The 19,872-nt window shown below is 44.7% G+C and overlaps 1 protein-coding gene across 2 annotated transcripts; it reads right to left on the bottom strand.

Moving 5' to 3' along the window:
- Positions 1–2,221: 2,221 nt before the first annotated feature.
- On the bottom strand, positions 2,222–19,569 carry LOC140348948 (zinc finger homeobox protein 3-like). 2 transcript variants are annotated; one of them, XM_072435121.1, is made up of 11 exons: positions 19,253–19,569; positions 15,270–16,824; positions 14,663–15,201; positions 14,164–14,377; positions 13,477–13,584; positions 13,203–13,324; positions 12,976–13,086; positions 11,398–11,545; positions 6,388–10,874; positions 5,576–6,235; positions 2,222–5,171 (listed from the first exon to the last, which is right to left on the bottom strand). In XM_072435121.1, the coding sequence occupies exons 2-11, from the start codon at positions 16,786–16,788 to the stop codon at positions 5,058–5,060; spliced, it is 8,022 nt and encodes a 2,673-aa protein (XP_072291222.1). In that variant the 5' UTR covers positions 16,789–16,824; positions 19,253–19,569; the 3' UTR covers positions 2,222–5,057. The 2 variants fall into 2 exon arrangements, with proteins under 2 accessions (XP_072291222.1, XP_072291223.1); XM_072435122.1 differs by having other exon boundaries at positions 13,477–13,581.
- Positions 19,570–19,872: the final 303 nt, after the last annotated feature.

Below are 19,872 nucleotides of genomic sequence, written 5' to 3'. Positions count from 1 at the left end.
CTTAATGGCTCACATTGTGTCAGGATACATTGCATTTTGACAGGTGGTGCGTTTGCCAGTAAGGGCCCACACCACATCTTTTTGACCTTAGTAGCAAGTGTTGGAGGTGTGTATGCGTGTGCATTCAAACATGCTTCACACATTTGCATAAGTGATGTAATTAGACCGCCCTTTCACATGCAGATCAATTTGAAAACATGGCAATCACACTAACACACACGTACAGGCGTGCACACAAACACACGTCAGCCACAGGCTTTGTGCCGTGACCACCCCCGGATCATGGAGAGTCTGTTGTCTGTGAGCAGGGAGTGTAAAGATTAACATAATCCAGCTAATAAGTGTGAGTAATATTCACACAGCGACGCGTGGCATAGACACTGTCCTGCTGATGCGCATTTGTATCTCATTATAGATGTAAAGTACTTGAGGGGGGTTGACGGAGGGGTGCCATGGTTCAGGAGGGAGGATCAGGGGCTCCCCAAGAGTGGACTTCCAAAACCACCAACAACAAAATAACACACTACTTTTATGCAATTATAGCGTGAACCTGAGAATCCAGAATGTGCTGTTTTCTTGGTGCTCCTTATCACAAGCTGCAGCACTGGATCATCACACAGGAAGGCATTCTAATGTTTGCCTCTGCTCATTTACAGTAGATAATGGCAGCAGCTACAGCGAGCGTCCTTTTTCCTGTAGAATGTAGGAATTATAAATTGAGTGTATTTGGGCTTGCAGGCGAGCTCTGCTGCATGATTGATTAGGATGGTGTGACGACCATTAAAAAGTCATTTAAAAGATGGATTGGGACCACATTTCCAAATAAAAACCACTTTATACCTGATGAAGTGCTGAACAAACTCTCCTTAGAAGACATTTACTGATTACTCTCCATGTGACAGAGTGTAATGTGGGAAGTACCTATGACTAGAGCCCACATAAATTGCAAAAGATAGTGAATGCATTGTAAAAGACTAATTATTAGAATGCTTAATTAAGGAAGTAGAAATTGTGGAAAAAGAATTGTAGTTGCCTCAGTACACTTGCAAACAGAGAGCACAAATACTGATTGAAATATCAGATAGCGTGGCGTTGCTGCTTCAAAAGCCTTATCCACAGAAGCAGAGCTGTATCTAAACGTGCAAATGTATTTCTGCTCTGTGTCTTTAATGCCGGGCTCCTCCACAGCAGCGTGCTTGCAGATTCATGCATAAACATGAGCTGGCCTTTCGGCTCTCTCCTCACATAACCAATCTAAATCTAAATGAGCCCCCACTACAGATAGACCAGCAGGCAATGACATTACACCCCCCCTCCGCCTGGCCCAACCCCCTCCTCCAGCACGCTACCCCCAGCGACACATATTCACCAGCAGGCAATCATTTCACGCCATCCCTCAAAGCCCCACGTTCTCCCCCCGCGCGGCCACTCGTACCCCCTTTTTGCCGCAACCCCACCAGCTGCACAGCATTCATTTGATTAAGAGGGGGAGGACAGGGAGAAGGCAAAAAGCTGGGGGATCACTTTATCAGAATGACTTTCTAAGATCGCTATCATTAGCTATGAAGCCATCTCAAGTTGTTTATTTGCCTTTTCTATTGTGCACCGTGTGCCATGTATGTATGTATGTTTAGCTTGAATTCATTTCTATAAAAGTGAGATTAACCTTTGCTGTTGTGAACAAGAGAACCATAGTAAAAGGCACTGAGCTTGTGAAAAGCAGATGTCACCTCACCCCCTAAAAAGTATGTGTACAGAAGTTTTGCCCTGTTGCACGTCACAATCTTCACAATAAAAATGAAATAACCACAGTCTCCTGGCGCAAAGATTGATCTCTGATGTATACATTGTATATGAAAATGTGTGCGTCTTAAATGTGCTGTGCTGTGCATTTTAGTCCCCTTAGTCCTAGAGTCGTAAAACACATTATCATCATCAGCAGCAGCAGGAGCAGCAGCAGCAGCGTAATTCATCCAAGGTCGTTAATATTCATCATATCATTTAGTCACAAAGGAAACTCATCTGGCTGAATGTCACAGATGTAATTAATGAAGTGACCCCAGAGGTCATGGCTCCATTCACCAAGCGCCTTCCACACTTATCAGAGGTACACACGCATAGACCCCCACACCACCTACAATATGAAACGCATACATAACACTCCATGCATACCATAACACTCACAAAATGGCTTCTTCTGGAAAGAGATGAGACCGGAACATGCACCAAAGCAGACTTTATTAAGCTCAGTGGAGTTTGGGGAAGGGAACAGGGAGGTAACACACAGCATAGGTAAGAACTGGGCAAGGGACAGTATAGAGACACACTAAACCACTGGAGCAAGACGTTAGGACAGGTGCACATCACAGGTATCTTTTTGGTCATCACTATGGCAACAACATATCCAGAAAAAAAAAGAAAAATAATCCTTTTACCTACAGCAAGGTTAACAGAGCCCCTTCACCATAGAGGACCCCAATATGTACATCATACAGTCACTAAGATCAAGAGAAGTGAAGAGAAATGAAACCCAAAGTAATCAGCATACAAAACTGTCTTTGCGGTATTTGGAATGCACATTTCTGCACAGAAGAAAGCTCATTGGTATTGACGTAAACATTGGTTTGTTAGAAAAGATAAAATAAAAAACTCGACAAAGTGAAGTCAGTCCACATGCTTTGGGAAGTCAGTTGTGATGTCTCGTTGTTGCATTGTAGTTCGATGGACAAACAGACTAGACATTGGCACAACACAAAAAGACTGACACTGTACCAAGTGGAGGTTCTGGGGCCCGAACTCCTTCAAAAAGCTTTGCAGGATCTCTCTAAGCACTGAGAAGGTAATGCCCCAGTAGCATAGGGTTACTCGGTAATCTGGAAGCCTCTACGTTCGATGAAGAAAAAAAATATTATGAAAGCCATTTTGTTATAAATATGAAGATACTGACAAACTTGTTGGAATTGAGCTCCACATAGCCATTTTCCAATAGTATAACAGGAGCAAGTTATATCAACAGCATCACAGGTATCATTACAGTTTGTAGTCATTAAAGCCTAGTAGTAAAGCGATCAGAGCATGCATCTATCTACAGTATCATATTAGAAACTACAGTACATTAGCAGCAAACTGGACATCCTTAAGGGCTGAAGTTCAACACTATGGTTTAAAAAAAACAAACGAAAAAAATAAACTTTCTCAAGAGAAGTAAAACTCTTTAACCGCTATACAGACTGCCATGGCTCTAGGTTGGGATTTTGGTTACAGTCACCAGTGTGCTTATGAGAGGCAGAAAAACAGTAGCTTAGATATAGGGACTCCTTTCCTTTTCTTTAAAAACAGCAATACATCGTCAAGTAAACAGTAGCGCTTATTCTTGTAGGTCATATGGTTAAAGTATTATCTTGTCTTTGGATTTTTGTCTTAAAGCATTAATTATTGTTTAGCTATTATTGTTATATTATTACAGTCAGAATAAGTTGCAAATGAACACAGTAGTAAAGAGTAAACAAAAAGGAGAAGGCAGGCAGGTAGGGAGGAAGAATAAATTAAGTTTACAAAAATAACATCAGTAACCAAAGTTGGTTTGTTCTTTCCCATCGGCTTTGCGCAGCAGCTCCCAAAACTGTAAACAGAAAAGGGAGCCAAGTCTCAAACATCCAATTAAGTCTTGAGTCAGCCATACAAAAGCTAGATACTGTACATTTACCCCTCACGTCATTTAACACTTTAGTTTTAATATGTAACAATCTATTACTCAGTGTGAAAAGCTCAGATCTTTGAAATGCAGGTATTTTTTGGGAAATATTGTTAATACTTAACCATGCACCTTTGTTTTTTAAAAAAAGGTATGGTCTTAAAGTCACATTGGAAGTGGAGCGACGTTGAGCTGTTAACCTGAGCATAGAAAGCTTTACATTAATCACATAACATTGGTAAGCCATTGGTATATTCAAATAGAGTGGAAAGGCAGTTACATCACCTCTCCCGAACATATCAAAGCTGTCTTTTTCATAACCATGACACTATAATATCGAAGCAAGACAGTTTATCTCGATCCATAAGATTTTATAATAAGAAACTATTACTAAACACACACAATGTCAATTTGAGTTTGGTTAAAGTTTCCATATACAGTATTAATGGTTGAGTGCTATAAAAATAGTTTGCCCCACTGAGGACAAACTGGCCTTTTGCTTTCTGTGCTATTTGGGTTGTTATCCACTAAAGGAACAAAGAAGGTGTACAACAGAAGACTCATCATCGGCTTGTGGATGGGCGAAGCTGACGGTTGGCACTGTAGTATCAAGTCTTTTTCTACAGATGTGTACCAAAGCCAGCGGCGGGTCCCATCCTTTCACCGTACAGACGTCAGCTCTGTGGTTCGTTATTGAAAAAACAAGCACGTTCGAACTAAATCCACAGACATGTAAAATTTTGGTTATGAGCTTTGGAATCTGAGTCAGTCTTTACAAAAGCTCTATGCAAATACCACCATCTAAGATATTATTTGTTTTTTCACTTATTTTTTGTCCTTTGACTTTTTTTCAAGTTTCTCTTTTGGAGTACTCTATTTACACTAAAATCTCTTTGACAATTTTTTTGTGTAGACTGGCGCTACATGCTACACAACTAGTCATCTAGCACTGTCTGGTGGAGGGCCCAATGTGAGTCTGGCATGCAGACTGAGAGGTAGACTGCAGGTCTAGCTGGGCAGTGAGGTCACATACTTGGAGAATGCTCTTTGGCCTCTGTGGCATCTGGTTATTTTTCATCAAGATGGTGTTTGGTTGTAATAGAAGTTATTTTTCAACACTGAAGGACAGACCAGCAATGGATTAAAGTACAATGGATATGTGTTAAGTAATGGTAGCGAAGACTTGGTTTGGACTCTCCAATTCACATAGAAGAGTTTCTCTTTGGGCCGCTATGGCTCTGGATCTTTGGGGTGTTCAGGTCGGCAGCAAGGTGGACAGTTTATGGTAGCAGGTGAGCATTAAGTGCAGGAAGGTTTAAAGGAGTAAAGAAGACCACTGGAGAAATAAGGGCTAGAGGCCGTTTCAGGCTCGATCTCGCTCCCCGACCCCCGTGCTGAGCTCTGCTTCTCGCTCCACAGAGTCAGAACTCATGCTGCGGGCTCTCTTCTCCTTAGCCCGGGCATTCTGGAACCACACCTGCAACATAAAAGGGGAAGTATTCAGACCTTCGGGTATAATAGTATAGTTTAGTACGACCGATCGCAAGTTAAAGTGTAAAATGTCACACCAATTTAAATCAAGAGAGGTGAATTCTCTGATTCGATACTTTCACTGAATATCCATCCATCCATCCATTTTCTACCGCTTGTTCCCTTTCGGGTCGCGGGTGACTGGAGCCTATCCCAGTGACTTTGGGCCATAGGCGGGGAGCACCCTGGACAGTGGCCAACTCGTCGCAGGGCTTTCACTGAATATTGTTTTTTATTTTATACCTATATACTTAGAAAAGAGATGACAATATACTAAAATATGCTAAATCATACAAAATATGTTTTACCCGTAATTAAAATATATGTTTCTCCTACATTGTTGATGTTTACCTGTATAACCCGGTGAGGCAGTCCTAGTTCCTGACCTAGCGCCTCACACGCCTGTCGGTTGGGTGTCCGGTGGGTCCTGTAGAAGTCTCGAAGCTGGAGAATCTGGAAGTGGCTCATCTGTGTCCTTTGGCGCTGCTGCTGTGAATGTTGGTAGTTCTGCTGCAAATTTGGTGTCTCACCCCAATCTGAACTTGGCCCCCCGGATCCCTCGGGACTCGAAGAGGCCAGGTCGACCATACTGGAGCTCTCCTCACACGGGTACTCATCCTCCTCTTCTTCGTAATCTTCATCCTCATCTGGGTTGAGATCAGTAGTAATGGACAAGGATGACATAGGGATTCTAGCATTTGGTTCTTTGTTAACTGGGTAACCAAGTTGTGTAAGGTGGCTGGAGGAGATCGATGGTCCAGGTCTCTCCATGACAGAGGACGCAGCCATCTGGCCGCTGGATCCATTACTTATTGACAAGTTAAAGCCTGCTCTTTCAGCTTCAGCCCAGTGTCGAGATCGCATATGGGCATCTAAGGCGCTCTTTACTTTGAAGAGGGCTCTACAAAATGGGCAGCGCAGGTGGTTTAAACCCAAACTGAAGGTGGACCCTGGACCCATTGACCGGAATTGTCCTTTTCTTTCTCTGGCTCTTGTGTTCTGGAACCAGACCTGTAAAGACATGACACTTAAAATTTGTAAGCCATCAATAAATGTTTTATTATTTATTGACTTGGTTCTGTTTGACTAAATGTTCTATTCATTACCGTTTACTGTGTCTTATCATGATTAAAACATTGTAGCTAATCTGTATGATAACTTACCTGAACAACTCGTCTTGTAAGGCCTACATCTCGAGCAATGCTTTCCAGAACTCCTCTGGTGGGGTTGGAGTCCATGCTGTAGCGCTGGTACAACACCTCTAGTTGTTCTGGGGTGATGGTGGTTCTCTGTCGTTTGTCTCGTCTGTGGTCCTCTTCCATGTCTTTGCTACCCCTCTGAGGTTCAAAGTTGACTTCAGCCATAAGCTTAGAATTTGGTTTCATGGATGCAAGAGCATTTTGTGAAAGACTCCCAGAGTGATCAGGTAAAGAATTCTTCATTTGCAAGCTGTTTAAATGTGAAATCATTGGGTGCGCAGCATTCGGGTGTAGCTGAGACATGGTGCCCGAAAGCATTTGGTTGGCCATTAATGTGTGGTTCGGATGGAGCATCATGTAAGGCATTGTTCGGTCTGTAAAGCCAGAGTGGAGGAGCTGAACTTGGGACTGAGCTGCCAGCAGGTGCCTAGTTTGGTGCTCTTGCCAAAGTTGGAATGATGGCAAAGACATTGGACAGAAAGTACACTGAAACTGTGCTGTGGGTACAGGCTGGGCAGTACTTTGTTGCTTCGTTTCAGCAGGTAAGCTAGACGGAGTCTCCCTATGCTCAGATTCAGATGGTTTACAAACAGAATTTTCAACAGCTGGAGGATTTGTACTCTCTTTTCTAGAGTCAGATGAAGGGGATATTTTTTGAGATGAGCATGGCTGTTCTCTGTCTTGTGTGTCCTCAGCCTTTTCTGGTAGTAGAGTGGGCATGCAATCAGTGTTTTTTACACCCTCATTTACATAATTTTTTGTCTTGCTATCATGAGCCGAATTTACTTGATCATCTTGTATCTTTTTAACTGGTTCCACAACATGGGTAGAAGATTCTGGAGAAGGTGAGTCTGGATGTGTATAGTATTCATAAGTCAAATCCATTGAGTTTTCATTATGACTGTCCTCTTGTTCGTCCGCACATCTGTTCTGCTCTTCATCATTGTTCATATTGATGCCACTACCCTGAGTGTGAATGCTGTCAAAGTGGCTCTTACTGTCCCCTCCGAAACTTTCCTCATTGCCTCTGTCTTGGTTCTTGCGCGCTCTCTGTCTAGCGTTCTGGAACCATACTACAATTACTCTATTAGGCAGGGACAACAGAGCAGACAACCTTTCATATTCTTCCTCTCTCGGGTAAGGAGTGGGCTCAAACACACCCTGGAGGGTTTCCAGTTGTTGTTCTGTGAAGCGGGTTCGTGAAGAGCGCCTTCCCCGGTGGAGTTCTCTTTGGAGCTCCACAGGCTGGGGGTGAGTGGTAGAAGAAGTGATGGCTGGGGACATTGTTGATGGGGATACTGACAAATGGCTCTGTGCTTCTTCCTCTCTGCTTTCCTCTAAAGCTGTGGTTGGGGGGTTATTAAAATTGTAAGGGGAGTCTTTGTCCCTCTGTCTTTCTTTAAAGAGTGTGTTGCGAAACCAGTGTTTGATGACTTTGTGAGGCAGTCCAGACGTGGCAGACATTTTGTTGATCTCTTCATCACTTGGGAGGCTGTTAATATCAAAGCGTTTCCTCAGAATAGCAAGCTGCTCCTCAGAGATTCGTGTCCGGGTGCGTTTACCCTGTTGTTCAAGTATAGATGGACTCATTTGGGGTTGCTGCCCTGCTGGGATGGGGCTTGGCTGTGATGCCTGACCTAATAGTGGCGTGTTAAGCTGTGTAGGCTGTGCAAGTAAAGCTGGGCTCAGAGGGGACTGCTGAGCTAATAATGAAGGACTGGACTGCGGCTGCTGCCCTAAAAGTGCTTGGTTGACCTGGGACTGGTAGAATTTTGCCAGATCTGGGTTTGCATTTGAATCAAGCCAGGGTTGTGACTGAAGGGCAACAGATTGCATGACAACTGGAGAAAGCAAATCCATGGGGAAAGAAATATGGGGCAGTGTAAGCTTGGACAAAGGCAGAGGAGGAATCTGGAGCTGAGACAGTGGCAAGGGGAGCATAGGTAACTTAGGTAATGAAAGTGGCATATTCTTCGCCTCAGAAATGCTTGGTGTTGACGCTTCTTCTTCTTCTTCTTCTTGTGATAAGGCTGTAGCTTTTGGAGATGGTGGAGAAAGAGAAGCAGTTGATGTTATTTTCACATCATAAGGTGAAGTGCTTGTTTGTTTAGGACGTTCAGACAAAGTGGGTGACTCTGAAGATGCACAAGAATTTATTTGTGCTTTGACATCTTCTTCTACAGATTCTGGTTCTTCATTTGATGACTTTGCTGTATTGATGGTGGTTACAGTGGAACTCTCTGTAGATTTAGATTGTGTGATGGGATACATCTGGTCATATTGGGATCTATACTCTTTTGAGAATTTCTCCAAAGCAGATGTGGAAAATAGCGTTCTATGAATGTACTCTTGGTGACTTTTCAAAATAAGTGCATCAGAAAAGAACTTTCCACAATCTTTACACTTTTTCCCATCACCACAGCATGTCTTTTCTTCCTTTTGGTCTTCAGTTTTGTTCTCATTTATCTCCAATGGATAGTTTTCTTCCTCCACTTTATTAATGTCCACTTTATTGCCAGCTTCTGACTGCCCATCTTGATCCTCAGTAATATTTCCATCTTCCAGTTTTAAGTATGTTTCTAGTTGTTCTGAGCATTTTTTTTGGTCTAGAATGAACTGACTCTGTTGCTGGTGTCTGTGTCTACTTTGTATGTATTGCAGCGCTAGCTCATGCCCATAACTCTGCAGTAGTGCTCTAAGAGGCTCACCGTTTACAGCAGCGTAGGGGACTCTGGGAGGAGGGCACTTCTGTCCGAGGAGATTAATAGGAGTTACATTTACTTCCTGTTTTTGGCTCTCATTTTTCACTGGTGGAAGAGGCACTTCCCCTTTATCTCCCTCAGATATTCTTGTTTCTTTTTTAGTCTTGTCAAAGGTGGGCTCACTGGAGCTTTCCTCCATTTTAGCCTCATACTTTTCATTTTGTTGGTACACATTCTCATCTGAACTTTCCTTATGGGTGTGTTTTTCAGTTGTTTGGGGAAATGACTCATTTATATCCTCTGTCTTACTACTTAATATGAAATTTGTAAAGTCAAACTGGTTGAGATCAGGGATTTTGCCAGCAAGTTCAGCGTTAAGCTTCATGTCTCCGGCTAAGTAAAAGGGCAGGAGAAGCTGTTGCTGCAGAGAGAGCAAGTTATCTACAGGAAAGTGATGCTTAAGGAGATTATCTACTCCCATAGGCAGATGATGCATCACTTGGGACTGCAGTAGCGCTGTTTGCTGCTGTAAGTGAGCTTGGGCCTGGGCTTGGGCTAACTGCTGCTGCTGCTGTAAAAGCATTAGCTGGTTCCTTGACGCTAGCAGCTCTGCTACTCTCTTTTTAGCCTGCCGACATTCAGACTTAACAAGGTGTGACTGGGTCTCTGTGACTAAACTGTTTCCTAGTAATGAAGAGGTTGAAGAGCTTGCAGCATCTGGCCTCTTTGTTAAAGCTGAACCCTTAGATGCTTCTTCTCTAGCCTGAGTAGAGGACATTGAGGTGGGAGCATTTGCAGAGGCGTTTTGGGCAGCGCGTGCTCTGGTTTGGTGAAGAACTGAGCGAAGATGTATATCTAGTGTGGAGCTTTGGCTGTAACCCACTCCACACAGTTTGCAGCGATAGGGTCTAGGATCTGGTCCACGGGGGGCCTCAGTACTTGTAGAACTGCCTGCACTGGAGTCTTGGAGGGCCCGCCTTGCTCGATGGAGATGGGACACAGAGTTAAAGTGCACCAGCAAAATGGTTTTCTGGGTGAAGGACTCTGAACATATTGTGCATTTGTAGGGCCTGGATGGATCCAAGTAGCGATCTAAGGTGGGGTTTGAACTCTTTTTGTGTAGAGAGTTGGAAGAGGCCTCAATTAACTCAGTTATTGCCTCCTCATGTTTCTCTGTATCTATTAAACCTTCAACTTCACTCACTGTTTCTTTTAATTGCTCTTTTTTCTCACTTTCTAAAGTTTCCTCTTCCTCCATCTCCTCTTCCTCTCCTGCTTCTTGTCCAATTTGAGGTGACAGGCTGAAATCCTGCTGGACAGCACTCTTGTTATGCTCCATGTAGTGCGCAGTATGGGGCAGTAAATGTGTGTTCTGCCCCTCTGAGTTGTCCAGCTGTTGCCCGGCGTGTGTGTTCTGCATATGTCGCTGCAGGGCCTCCTGACTGCGACATTGTCTGGAACACAGGGGGCACTCTGTCGCCGCCCTCATGGCATGGTATTGCCAGTGCAACTGCAGCTTCTCCTGAGTAGGAAACGCAAGACTGCACCTGCTGCAGCGAAAACGGTAACCATGGCGATCTGTTAGAGGAGGGGGGTCGCTGGATGGAGACGTAGGCGGAGAGGAGGGGGACTGAGGAGCTACTTTGCCATTGGAGGGGTGAGTGGTGTTGTCTTCTAGTGGTGGGGTGAGCAGAGCTGTGACATCTTTGGGTGCGGCAACTTCATTTTCAGTGATTTCTGTAGAGATTCCTAAAAATTACAGAAAAGATAAATTTTTTGTGTGCTCTACTACCAAAAGTTTTACTGATCACACTTTAAGATATTTCTAAGATACTTAAAATCAAAAACGGGGTCAAAAAAATATAACAACATTTCTATCCCAGTAGATAAACTGGTGAACATAATTTTGTCCTGGTTTAGACCAATATTTTTCTTGTGGTTTAGACTGCCCTTGGTCTTTGTTATGAGACTGGTCAGTATTAAGGGAGGCTGTCAATATTGAGAAAGTGTTGATGTTATGAAATAAAATGATCCATTTCTTTAAATTGTGGATTAGAGTATTATTAAATGAATTATTAATTATACTTTGTTAATTTCATTAGCGCTAAAATATGCTAATCAAATTATATACATTATTCAAATAAACTGCATTAGTGCATTTAATTTATGTATGCATTTCAGCAGGATATATATTTTCATTACACCTCCACAACGGTAGGTTCTAAAACTATGAAAGTATATTTTTTCCATCAAAATACACTTATAGACCAACCATTTTTCTGTGCATCAGCAGAAGCAATAGCGTCCGTAGTCTTTCCATTGCTTGTCTTCCCATTTTTTATGTTGTGTTCATCTGTGAAAGACACGGGCGAGGCTTCCACCTTTGAGTGAGGCGGAGGTTGTTCCACTGGCGGAGTTACCTAGGAGAAGGAAAACATTAGTTATTCAACATTTTCCTAATTCAACTGCCTGAATAAAACATGTTCACTTGTCCTGCAAACACGGCGACTTATAAACAGCGAGAGCCCGTTTCCTTCTCTAATAAAAAATTCAAGTGTGAATTTGTAATTTACATCTTGCATCTGCCACTACAGCCTGATATTAAGCTAAAAAAAATGCATCCATTTGGTAATAAGTGTATATAGTGGTAATATGTGGGAGTACCATCTCTCCTGCGACACCCTCCAACATGCCCCAAGGGTTTAATAAAACTTTACTGAGCTGAATAATGAATTTATTTAAAATCACCCCTCTTCTTATAGAGGGCCTACGTCTTCGTAGCTTCGAGCATCCAGAGCAAATGCTATATCTCTGCGAACAACTAGCTAGCCCAAGGAAAGGGACAGGCGGCTAAAGATGAGATTTACATGACAAGAGTTTTTTCCCGAACTGATTCATAAGAACGAATGAGAACGTGCACACACACTCATCCCCGCGCACGCTGCAGAGAAAACTGAAGGTCAGGCTTAATCTAGAGAGCGTAATTGGAAAGCAAGGTACATAATGGCCATCATCACCTCAGTCTGAATTAATGAACCTCAATTACTATCAGAGAGAGTGAGGGGAGAGTGGGAGGCAGGCCCAGGGTGGTGGGTGGGGGGCATGGGGGTGTCCAATATGAAAAAAAAAGAGCGGTGGGAGGGAGGAGGACATAAGGGGCAACGAATTTAAAAAAAAACTGCACTGGAGAGTTGTGGTAATAAGTATGGGAGGTGTAGAGCATATGAAACAAGGAGGGGTGACGGAGAGTATGACCGGACTGGGAGGGGCTTCAGGACGGTGGTTTGCAGAATAAGAATGATAGAAGGAGCTGGAGGAGGGAGGCAGTGGGGGGCAGTGGAGGGGAGGAAAGGGTGAAAAGCAGTCAGTGAAGTGGAGGCGAAGAGCGCGAGAGACAAAGGCCACTTAGCATACGGGCCAGCGAAATGGAGGACGCTGATGTGGATAGATGACCAGTCTTTGTTAGTTGGAGAGACATAGTAAAAAGCACGGGGCGGGGGGGGGCTTTTTAGCTTGACTGCACTTCTGGTAATAGAGGGCTACTTAAACATGCATTATAGAAAGACTGGCTTTTTCCCTCACTCGCTCAGTTAAACCCTCTCTGCTCAACTCTAAAAAGAGCACACACACATGCACACACACTAACACCAAACGGACGCCTGCATCAAAGATGATAGCGGGGAGCTACTTAAACATGCATTAAAAAAGCCATGCCTTTCTCTCTGGTGCCTTCTTAATGGAATTGTCTCCCAACATTTCACTTGGCCCCATCCCCCACTGCTTTGGCTTCTTATTTTCTATTTTGCATTCAGGCAAACGCACATACAGCAAAAAGCTCAAGTTGACTTACAGTGCTGATGAGCTTGTCGACACAGTCCTGTGCCACACTATGCACATGAGTGAGGTGTTGGCGAATGTCAGCGTAAGGGACTTTGAGCTGGCACAAGGGGCACTGGACAGTCTGACGGGACAAAACACAAGTTAATCCAGGGAGAAGAATACTGCCTAATAATAAAAATAAATACTTCCAACTAAATAAAATGAATACATTTTGTATATTGAAAGCTGAAGGTGTACCTGCTGGTTTTCATTTTGCTGGTGTATTTTGGGCCGTTTATTTGAGATGGCGTCATCTGTTTCTGTGCATTCAGAGAATAAGCGCTTCAGCTCTCCCTTTTCCTGTTCTTTCCTCCCATTTTCTATGAAAAGGAATAGCGATGAAATATCGTAACCAACACAAAAATGCATACTCTGTGTTGTCATTTATAAAACTGTATTTTAAGGTATACTTAAGAAAATTGTAGAAAAATAAACAACATGCATGCATTGGATTAATATTTTTTTTTGCCACCTTTTGCTGTTGAAATCAGCTTTGACTCCGTGTTGCTTGTGTCTTTGGTTTGGTCCAGATGACCAATTTGAAGCTCACTGGTAGTGTCCATATCATCGCTGAGCTCTTCTGGGAGTTAAAAAAAAAAAGAAAGACAAATGATTATATTATGCTTGAGCACTGGGCCTTAACATACATCCTTTCTAACAAACTCTCTCAATCAGGCCAGTGTCTCAGACCACACTCACTGGCCTTTATTGATCAACTATTGATTCTCTATTAACTTCTCTTAAGAGGTTGGGTAGTGGTAACATGACTGTAGAACATCAGCTCATCTTAATAAGTCTTAAACAACACAAATACAAATGAAAACACTTCATCTAGACTGCTGGACGTCCTGCTAAATATTTGAATGAATATAAAGTGATATTAGACATCTTAGCTGACTACTTGTCTTTCATTCCCTCATGCTTATCCGGGGGATTTGTATTGGTCCATTGATTAGCAGGTGCTAGTTAGCTGTTGTCAGGGGTGATTGGGGATATAACAAGGATGTATATCGACTAATCAATTTGCCCGATTGATGTTTGAGCAACAGCCATTACTCATGTTCTCACTCTTTTTATCTTAATCCCCGGCCAGCTTCTTTGATGTCACCAAACACATGTCAGAGAAAATCACATCTTGCTGCGCGACTGAGCGTCTCACCTGTGACTCCCTCAGTGTTTTTCCTGATGGTGAAAATGGCTGCCAGTTCCTCGCCCCCCATTGGCTGCAGCTGGATTAGCCCTTCCCTCTGCTGATGGGTTGGGGTTTGACTGTGTTTGAGTACTTGGATTTTAGATGAGCAGGAGTGGTTGCATAGGAGACAATGGAAGAGCCACGAGCCTCCGTCAACCTCGCCGTCATACTGCTGCAAAAACTGAGAGGAGAGAAGTCTTATTTTACATATACTAGTACTCACTGTTCATTGCATATCAACGTTACAGATAAAGTGCTTGTCAAGTTGTATACATTTGAGTCTTATTTATTACTTTCTGAAACACATGCATTTGAAAGTAGGTCCAGTAGATACATTTCATTACTCAACATTATTACAACAATCAACACTTGTATTAGCAATTGTTTGCAGCTTAAAGCCATCAAATCAAATTGTTAAACTGAGGTGCACATAATATTTTCCCTTTCCTTGTGTTTTTGTACATACTCTGTAGACGCGGATGCCAGTCTTGTGTTGTGCACTGAGCGAGTGCCCGCGGAGCTTTTCCAGACTGCTGCTTACGTAGTCACACAGGTTGCATCTCAGTTGGACAGGGTTTCCTTTAGCAATCAGAGCAGCACCTTCTTGACCCCTGTCTCCACCTTCCTGCAGATGGGCTGCCAGCTGGTACCTGGTGCGGTGTCGGTCAGTCTGGCAGTGCAGGGAGAAGTTGGCCCTCAGCGGGGTGGTGTAGCCGCACAGCCTGCAGTGGCATCCCCCGGCGACCAGGGAGCACCATTCAGACTGGGGCAAAGATCGAGGGGTGTTCAGATGCTGTTCCACACTGTCGAGGCAGTCAGAGGAGAAGCTGGAGCATATCAGACACTGGAAAACACAGAGAGAAAGGGCTCCTGAGGGGGACAGAGATGCAGCTGGAGGGGGCGAAGGCGAAGGCGATGGGGAAGGAGTCAGAGCTGAACCCAGTGTCACAGGTGTATCTTGAACCTGCTGACTGGTTAGGCGCATGCTTAAGGAGAGCTCTCCACCTGTGAAACAAACAGAGCGTAAGCTACTGCACATGTTAGGAATACAAGAATAAGTATCAGCATTATACCAGTGTTCTGCAGATGTTTGAGCGGAGAGGCCAGGCCTCGGCACTGGGACAGGTAGTATCCTCTCTGGAGCCGCAGCATGTTGTGTGTGTGCTTCTCGCTGGTGGTGTGAATGCGAAGGTTGCGAGCAATGCTGGTCTCATAATCGCACACATCACAACGCCAGCGCTTACCCCCGTGTGTGTGTACTGCAGAGGTGATCTTAGCTGGCTGGGTGGCAGGAGTGTGGAGAGCCAGTGGAAGTGTGTAGGCCTGCTCATCCACCGTGTGCCCACCAGGAGTACTGCTGTTGCTGACGTGACCGTTTGCGTTTCCCCCATTTTGGACGTTGTTCAGGTGCTTGTCTGACTGCATGTGTATGCTTAGGTTGCCTTTGGAGGAGGTGGCGTAGTCGCACACCTCACAGCGGTAGGGCTTGTAGCCACACGCGTAGGTCTCACCGCGGGCCAAGCGAGGATGGGGCTTCCCTGAAGTGCAGTACGTGCACACTCCTCCCGCTGCCCCCCCACAGACACATTTGCCACCCGAGGCCCCACACACACACTGCCCTCCGGTTTCTGGGTGTTTTTCTTTCATGTGGACTTGGAGCGTATGCTGGGATTTATAGTGCCAGTTACACTTGGGGCATTTCAAAGTCTTGCATGAATTACGTGAGTGCATTATGGTCATGTGACTCGTCAGTGAATTTGGAGAGAGATCTTGGTTGAGGTTTTTAAGTACAGCTTCTTTCAGATCTTCTTTTTCTCTCTCATCATCCACCTCGGTTTCTGGTTGACTGTCATTTGGTTCTGGAGCTTTGGCACCATTTCCATTGGTAACAGAAGAGTGAAGAACCCCTGGCGGCCCTTCGTCCTCAGCAGAAGGTGAACTGGCAGGCCCCGTACCTGCCAGTCCCGGAAACGTCGCAGTCGGCTGCTGGGATTTAAAGCTCTGAGGAAACCCAGATATCCAGCCCTGATCTCCCTTAATGTCTTTTACCTCTGTGTCGGGGTGCAGAGCAGACAAGGAGGACGAACATGTGAAGTGCTTTGGAGAGGCGGCGGGCGAACTGGCGGGCTTTGGAGAGGAGGAAGGGGTGGTCGCTGTTTTGCTGTCGAGTGTGCCACTGGCCTGTGCAGTGTTGGAAGAAGAGCAGTGCTGGCTCTGTTGAGGTAATAAAGAACATTTGGATTTATTTTGGCTTTGGTTTGAGATGGCCTCCTCCTCTTCTTGGCCTCCGTTGCCTATAACTGACGCCTCTTCCACACCTAAGTGCACCTCCCCATCTTTCCTCCTTTGCCGTGACAAACATCCTTCCCCCTGGATTCCCTTCAGTTCTGCTTCAGTCTGCTCATCTCCCCGGACCTCCTCTGCCCCTTGTGGCGAGAAGGTCAGGGACTCTTTGGCAGGGGCCATCGCTGAGGTATGAATGGGTGACCCCTGCTCAGGAATGGCCCGCAGAGGAGCAGATAACCCCTGGGGACTGTTGTCGGACTCTCGCTCCTCTCCTCCCCCTCCATCCCCTCCTTCACCGCTGTCCATACCAGAGGCTACAGCTGCCGACCATCACGACCCAACCTGTTAGTGTGGAGGGACACATAAGAAGAAAGCACGGCCATGATTAAAACAAAAGATGGAAGGCTTGAGTCATGTAAATAATATTGCATACCACAGAGCCAATTGATTAGCGTCCCTGGATAGTATGTGTTCAATACAGACTTCACAGTGCAATACATAGGCTGGTTACTCAGGGGTTAGCGTTAGCCCTTAATGGGAAAATCAATAGCCCGAGCGCTAAACTAGGTAGAGGAATGCGGGTAAGGGCTTCGCAGGAGGTCTATAATATTCCTCAGGGGATAGGATTAAATAAAGAACTGAACGCTTTTGAGCTAAAGGGCTTTCACTAAATTGCAACACTTAGATAACAGAACACATTCTTAAGCCAGTGTATCATCATTTACATCTACTGAAGTGTGTTAGTAGATGTTATATGTATATGGGATCTCCAATTTAGCAATACAACTACTATAAAGCATTAATAAACCAGTGGAAGGTATAAAATATTGAACAAAATGTAAATTGATACAAAAGAACAGTGTGCGTGGTTATGGTCCCGTTGTAATAATATATTGAGCTTTAATGTTTTCTATCACGTGATGCATTGCAGCACACGTAAGGTGTAATTGCATTTTGTCTTCACAGCCCCAGATCTGACGTGGTGTCCACCCCCTAATGGATTGCACACAGTAAACACACATTTATCTTTGGAAGAGAGAATAACTAATGGTTCTTTTTTTTTTTTTTTTTCGAAGAAGGGAAAAACACAATTGTCCATATAAAAGAAAGAAAAAGGTCTATGAAATCCAGTTTTAAATCATATACTGCCTATTAGAATAGAAGTGTTTTTGTAATTGGTTTTTGTAATTGGTTTTGTAATATTCGACTAGTTAAACGATTATCTCGATTGTACATTGAGATTTTTAAAATACATTATCAAACGAATAAAAGTAGAAATATACAGTCTTCTACCGTCTAGTTATTGATTATATTTTTGAGTATTTATGAAGTGTATTATTGTTGAAAATCACAAATGGTTTATTCTTTTTTGACATTTTGATTTAATAATGCGTGTCAAGGTCTTTTTGTGTGTGTTTTTAGAGTCTGTATAGTCCAGATAACGATTACGCTTATCAAAATACGACTACGATTATTTTGTATAGTCGACTAGTCAATTAGTCGATTCATGTGGTGGCCCTAGTAATTGGTGATTCCAAACATGGACCGACAGATATGGGCTGGATACAAAGCAAGATGTATGTTTCATAATGTGTATCTATTCCGCAATCTCATTACTGACCTTTTTTTTTTTTTTTAATCAAGAGGAGACCTTAATGTACCCTTTCACCTTCTCCTCCTGCCCACCCCCTCCTCCTGCATGGGCCCCACTCCACAGTCCCCAGTAGCCATCCCCCTTTCCCTCTGCCCTGCCCGCACTTTAAAGATATATGGCTCATACCGGGCCCTCTGATAGTCCTTTAATGTACTGTGCTTATGTCACAGGTTACAGACCCTTGGCCACTGCAGCTGTCCACTGTCCTGCCTGCGAGTGCTCAGGGGCCCTGCCTGTCTGCCAGCAGCTGAGAACACTCTCTAATCTGATAAAGATTTTCATTTACACTGCAATCAATAACCCCGGTCTATCGGCAATGTAACTATTTATACAAGCATTCCTGGCTCCCCATCGATCACGAGTGCGGGAAACCATCATTTACCATGTGTGTGTACATCCCGGTGTGTTAATGCATGCACGTCCTGTTGTCCAAGCCAGGTCCCAAAGCAGTGTTTTTGGAAGTGTGCACTAACAGAAGTTTGTGGGGATATAGCTGAGTGTCTTGGCAAAAGTAGGTTTCCAAATCCAAACACTGTATTCCCTGGGTGATGTCTGACTACTCTACCTATATCTGTGGAGTGAGGGTGAGTGCCACGCGTGAAAGGATGTGTGGAGGAGAACGAGGAGGAGACACAGACACACCAAGAGTTGTGTGGCTGTTCTTGTCCTGCTTTAGTTTGTAGAGGAGCAAAATGACCAGTGGATCATTTCGTTTTTGGTTTCTTTTCTTCATAAAGACTGCTGTCTGTCAGAGGAGCTCGCGCTGTGCACCAGGTAACAGCGCCGCTACCATCGTGTTCTCCCGGGGCTATGGTGGAGCTAGTGCGGACACAGGAGAAGGGAAGAGTCGCGGTAGTTCAGTCCCGAGCCAGTGTTGTTGTCAAACCCACAAACCGACACGATCCACCGCAGCCTTTGTTTACACCGGGACCGCACCGCCGCGACACCGCTCCGCGTACACGTCCCGTAACAGGTGACGCGGTCCACAAGCGGATCAAAGGGCTTACGCAGGACCGGAGAGCCAGTCCCGGACCGGAGAGCCAGTCCCGGACCGGAGAGCCAGTCCCGGACCGCCGCCTGACGCAAACGGGGAATAAACAAGCGCGAGTGACTTACATTTGTGCAGCGGCTCCGGTGCGACGCGCCTCGCGCTGAAGTAATCCACAAAACAATCGCGTAGAGATCCCACTCATTCCGTACGCATGATCCTCTTGTGTTTTGGCGAAGCAGGAAAAGGGAGACGGGGAGAGGGAGAGAGCAGCAGGGTCCGACTTGTTACCAAACAACAGTGTAATTAAAGCTACATAGAGGCTGTGGTAAACAGGAGATGGGGGACGGAGGGGTTTGTGCGAGCGCCAGAGGTAGAATGAGTTCTGATCACTGTGGGGGGAAAAACACTTGGCTCTTTATTCCTGCTAATTAGTTTCCTTCAAAAAATGGCTGAGATTACGCTCAGTGCGCATGTGCGTAATTGCGCAGCCGCCGCTAATTAGCCCGTTTGGATCAATAGGATTCCGCGAGAGAGAGAGAGAGCGAGAGAGAGAGAGAGAGCGAGAGAGAGAGAGAGAGCGAGGAGAGAGAGAGAGAGAGCGAGGAGAGAGAGAGAGCGAGGAGAGAGAGAGAGCGAGGAGAGAGAGAGAGAGAGCGAGGAGAGAGAGAGAGAGAGGAGAGAGAGAGAGAGGAGAGAGAGAGAGCGAGCGAGGAGAGAGAGAGGAGAGAGAGCGAGGAGAGAGAGA

This window comes from Eucyclogobius newberryi, unplaced genomic scaffold, assembly GCF_026437365.1.
Source record: "Eucyclogobius newberryi isolate DKJ021-1_F unplaced genomic scaffold, fEucNew1.0.hap1 SCAF_7, whole genome shotgun sequence".
In the NCBI taxonomy this organism is placed as follows: domain Eukaryota; kingdom Metazoa; phylum Chordata; class Actinopteri; order Gobiiformes; family Gobiidae; genus Eucyclogobius; species Eucyclogobius newberryi.
This window is presented reverse-complemented; position numbering and strand designations above follow the sequence as displayed.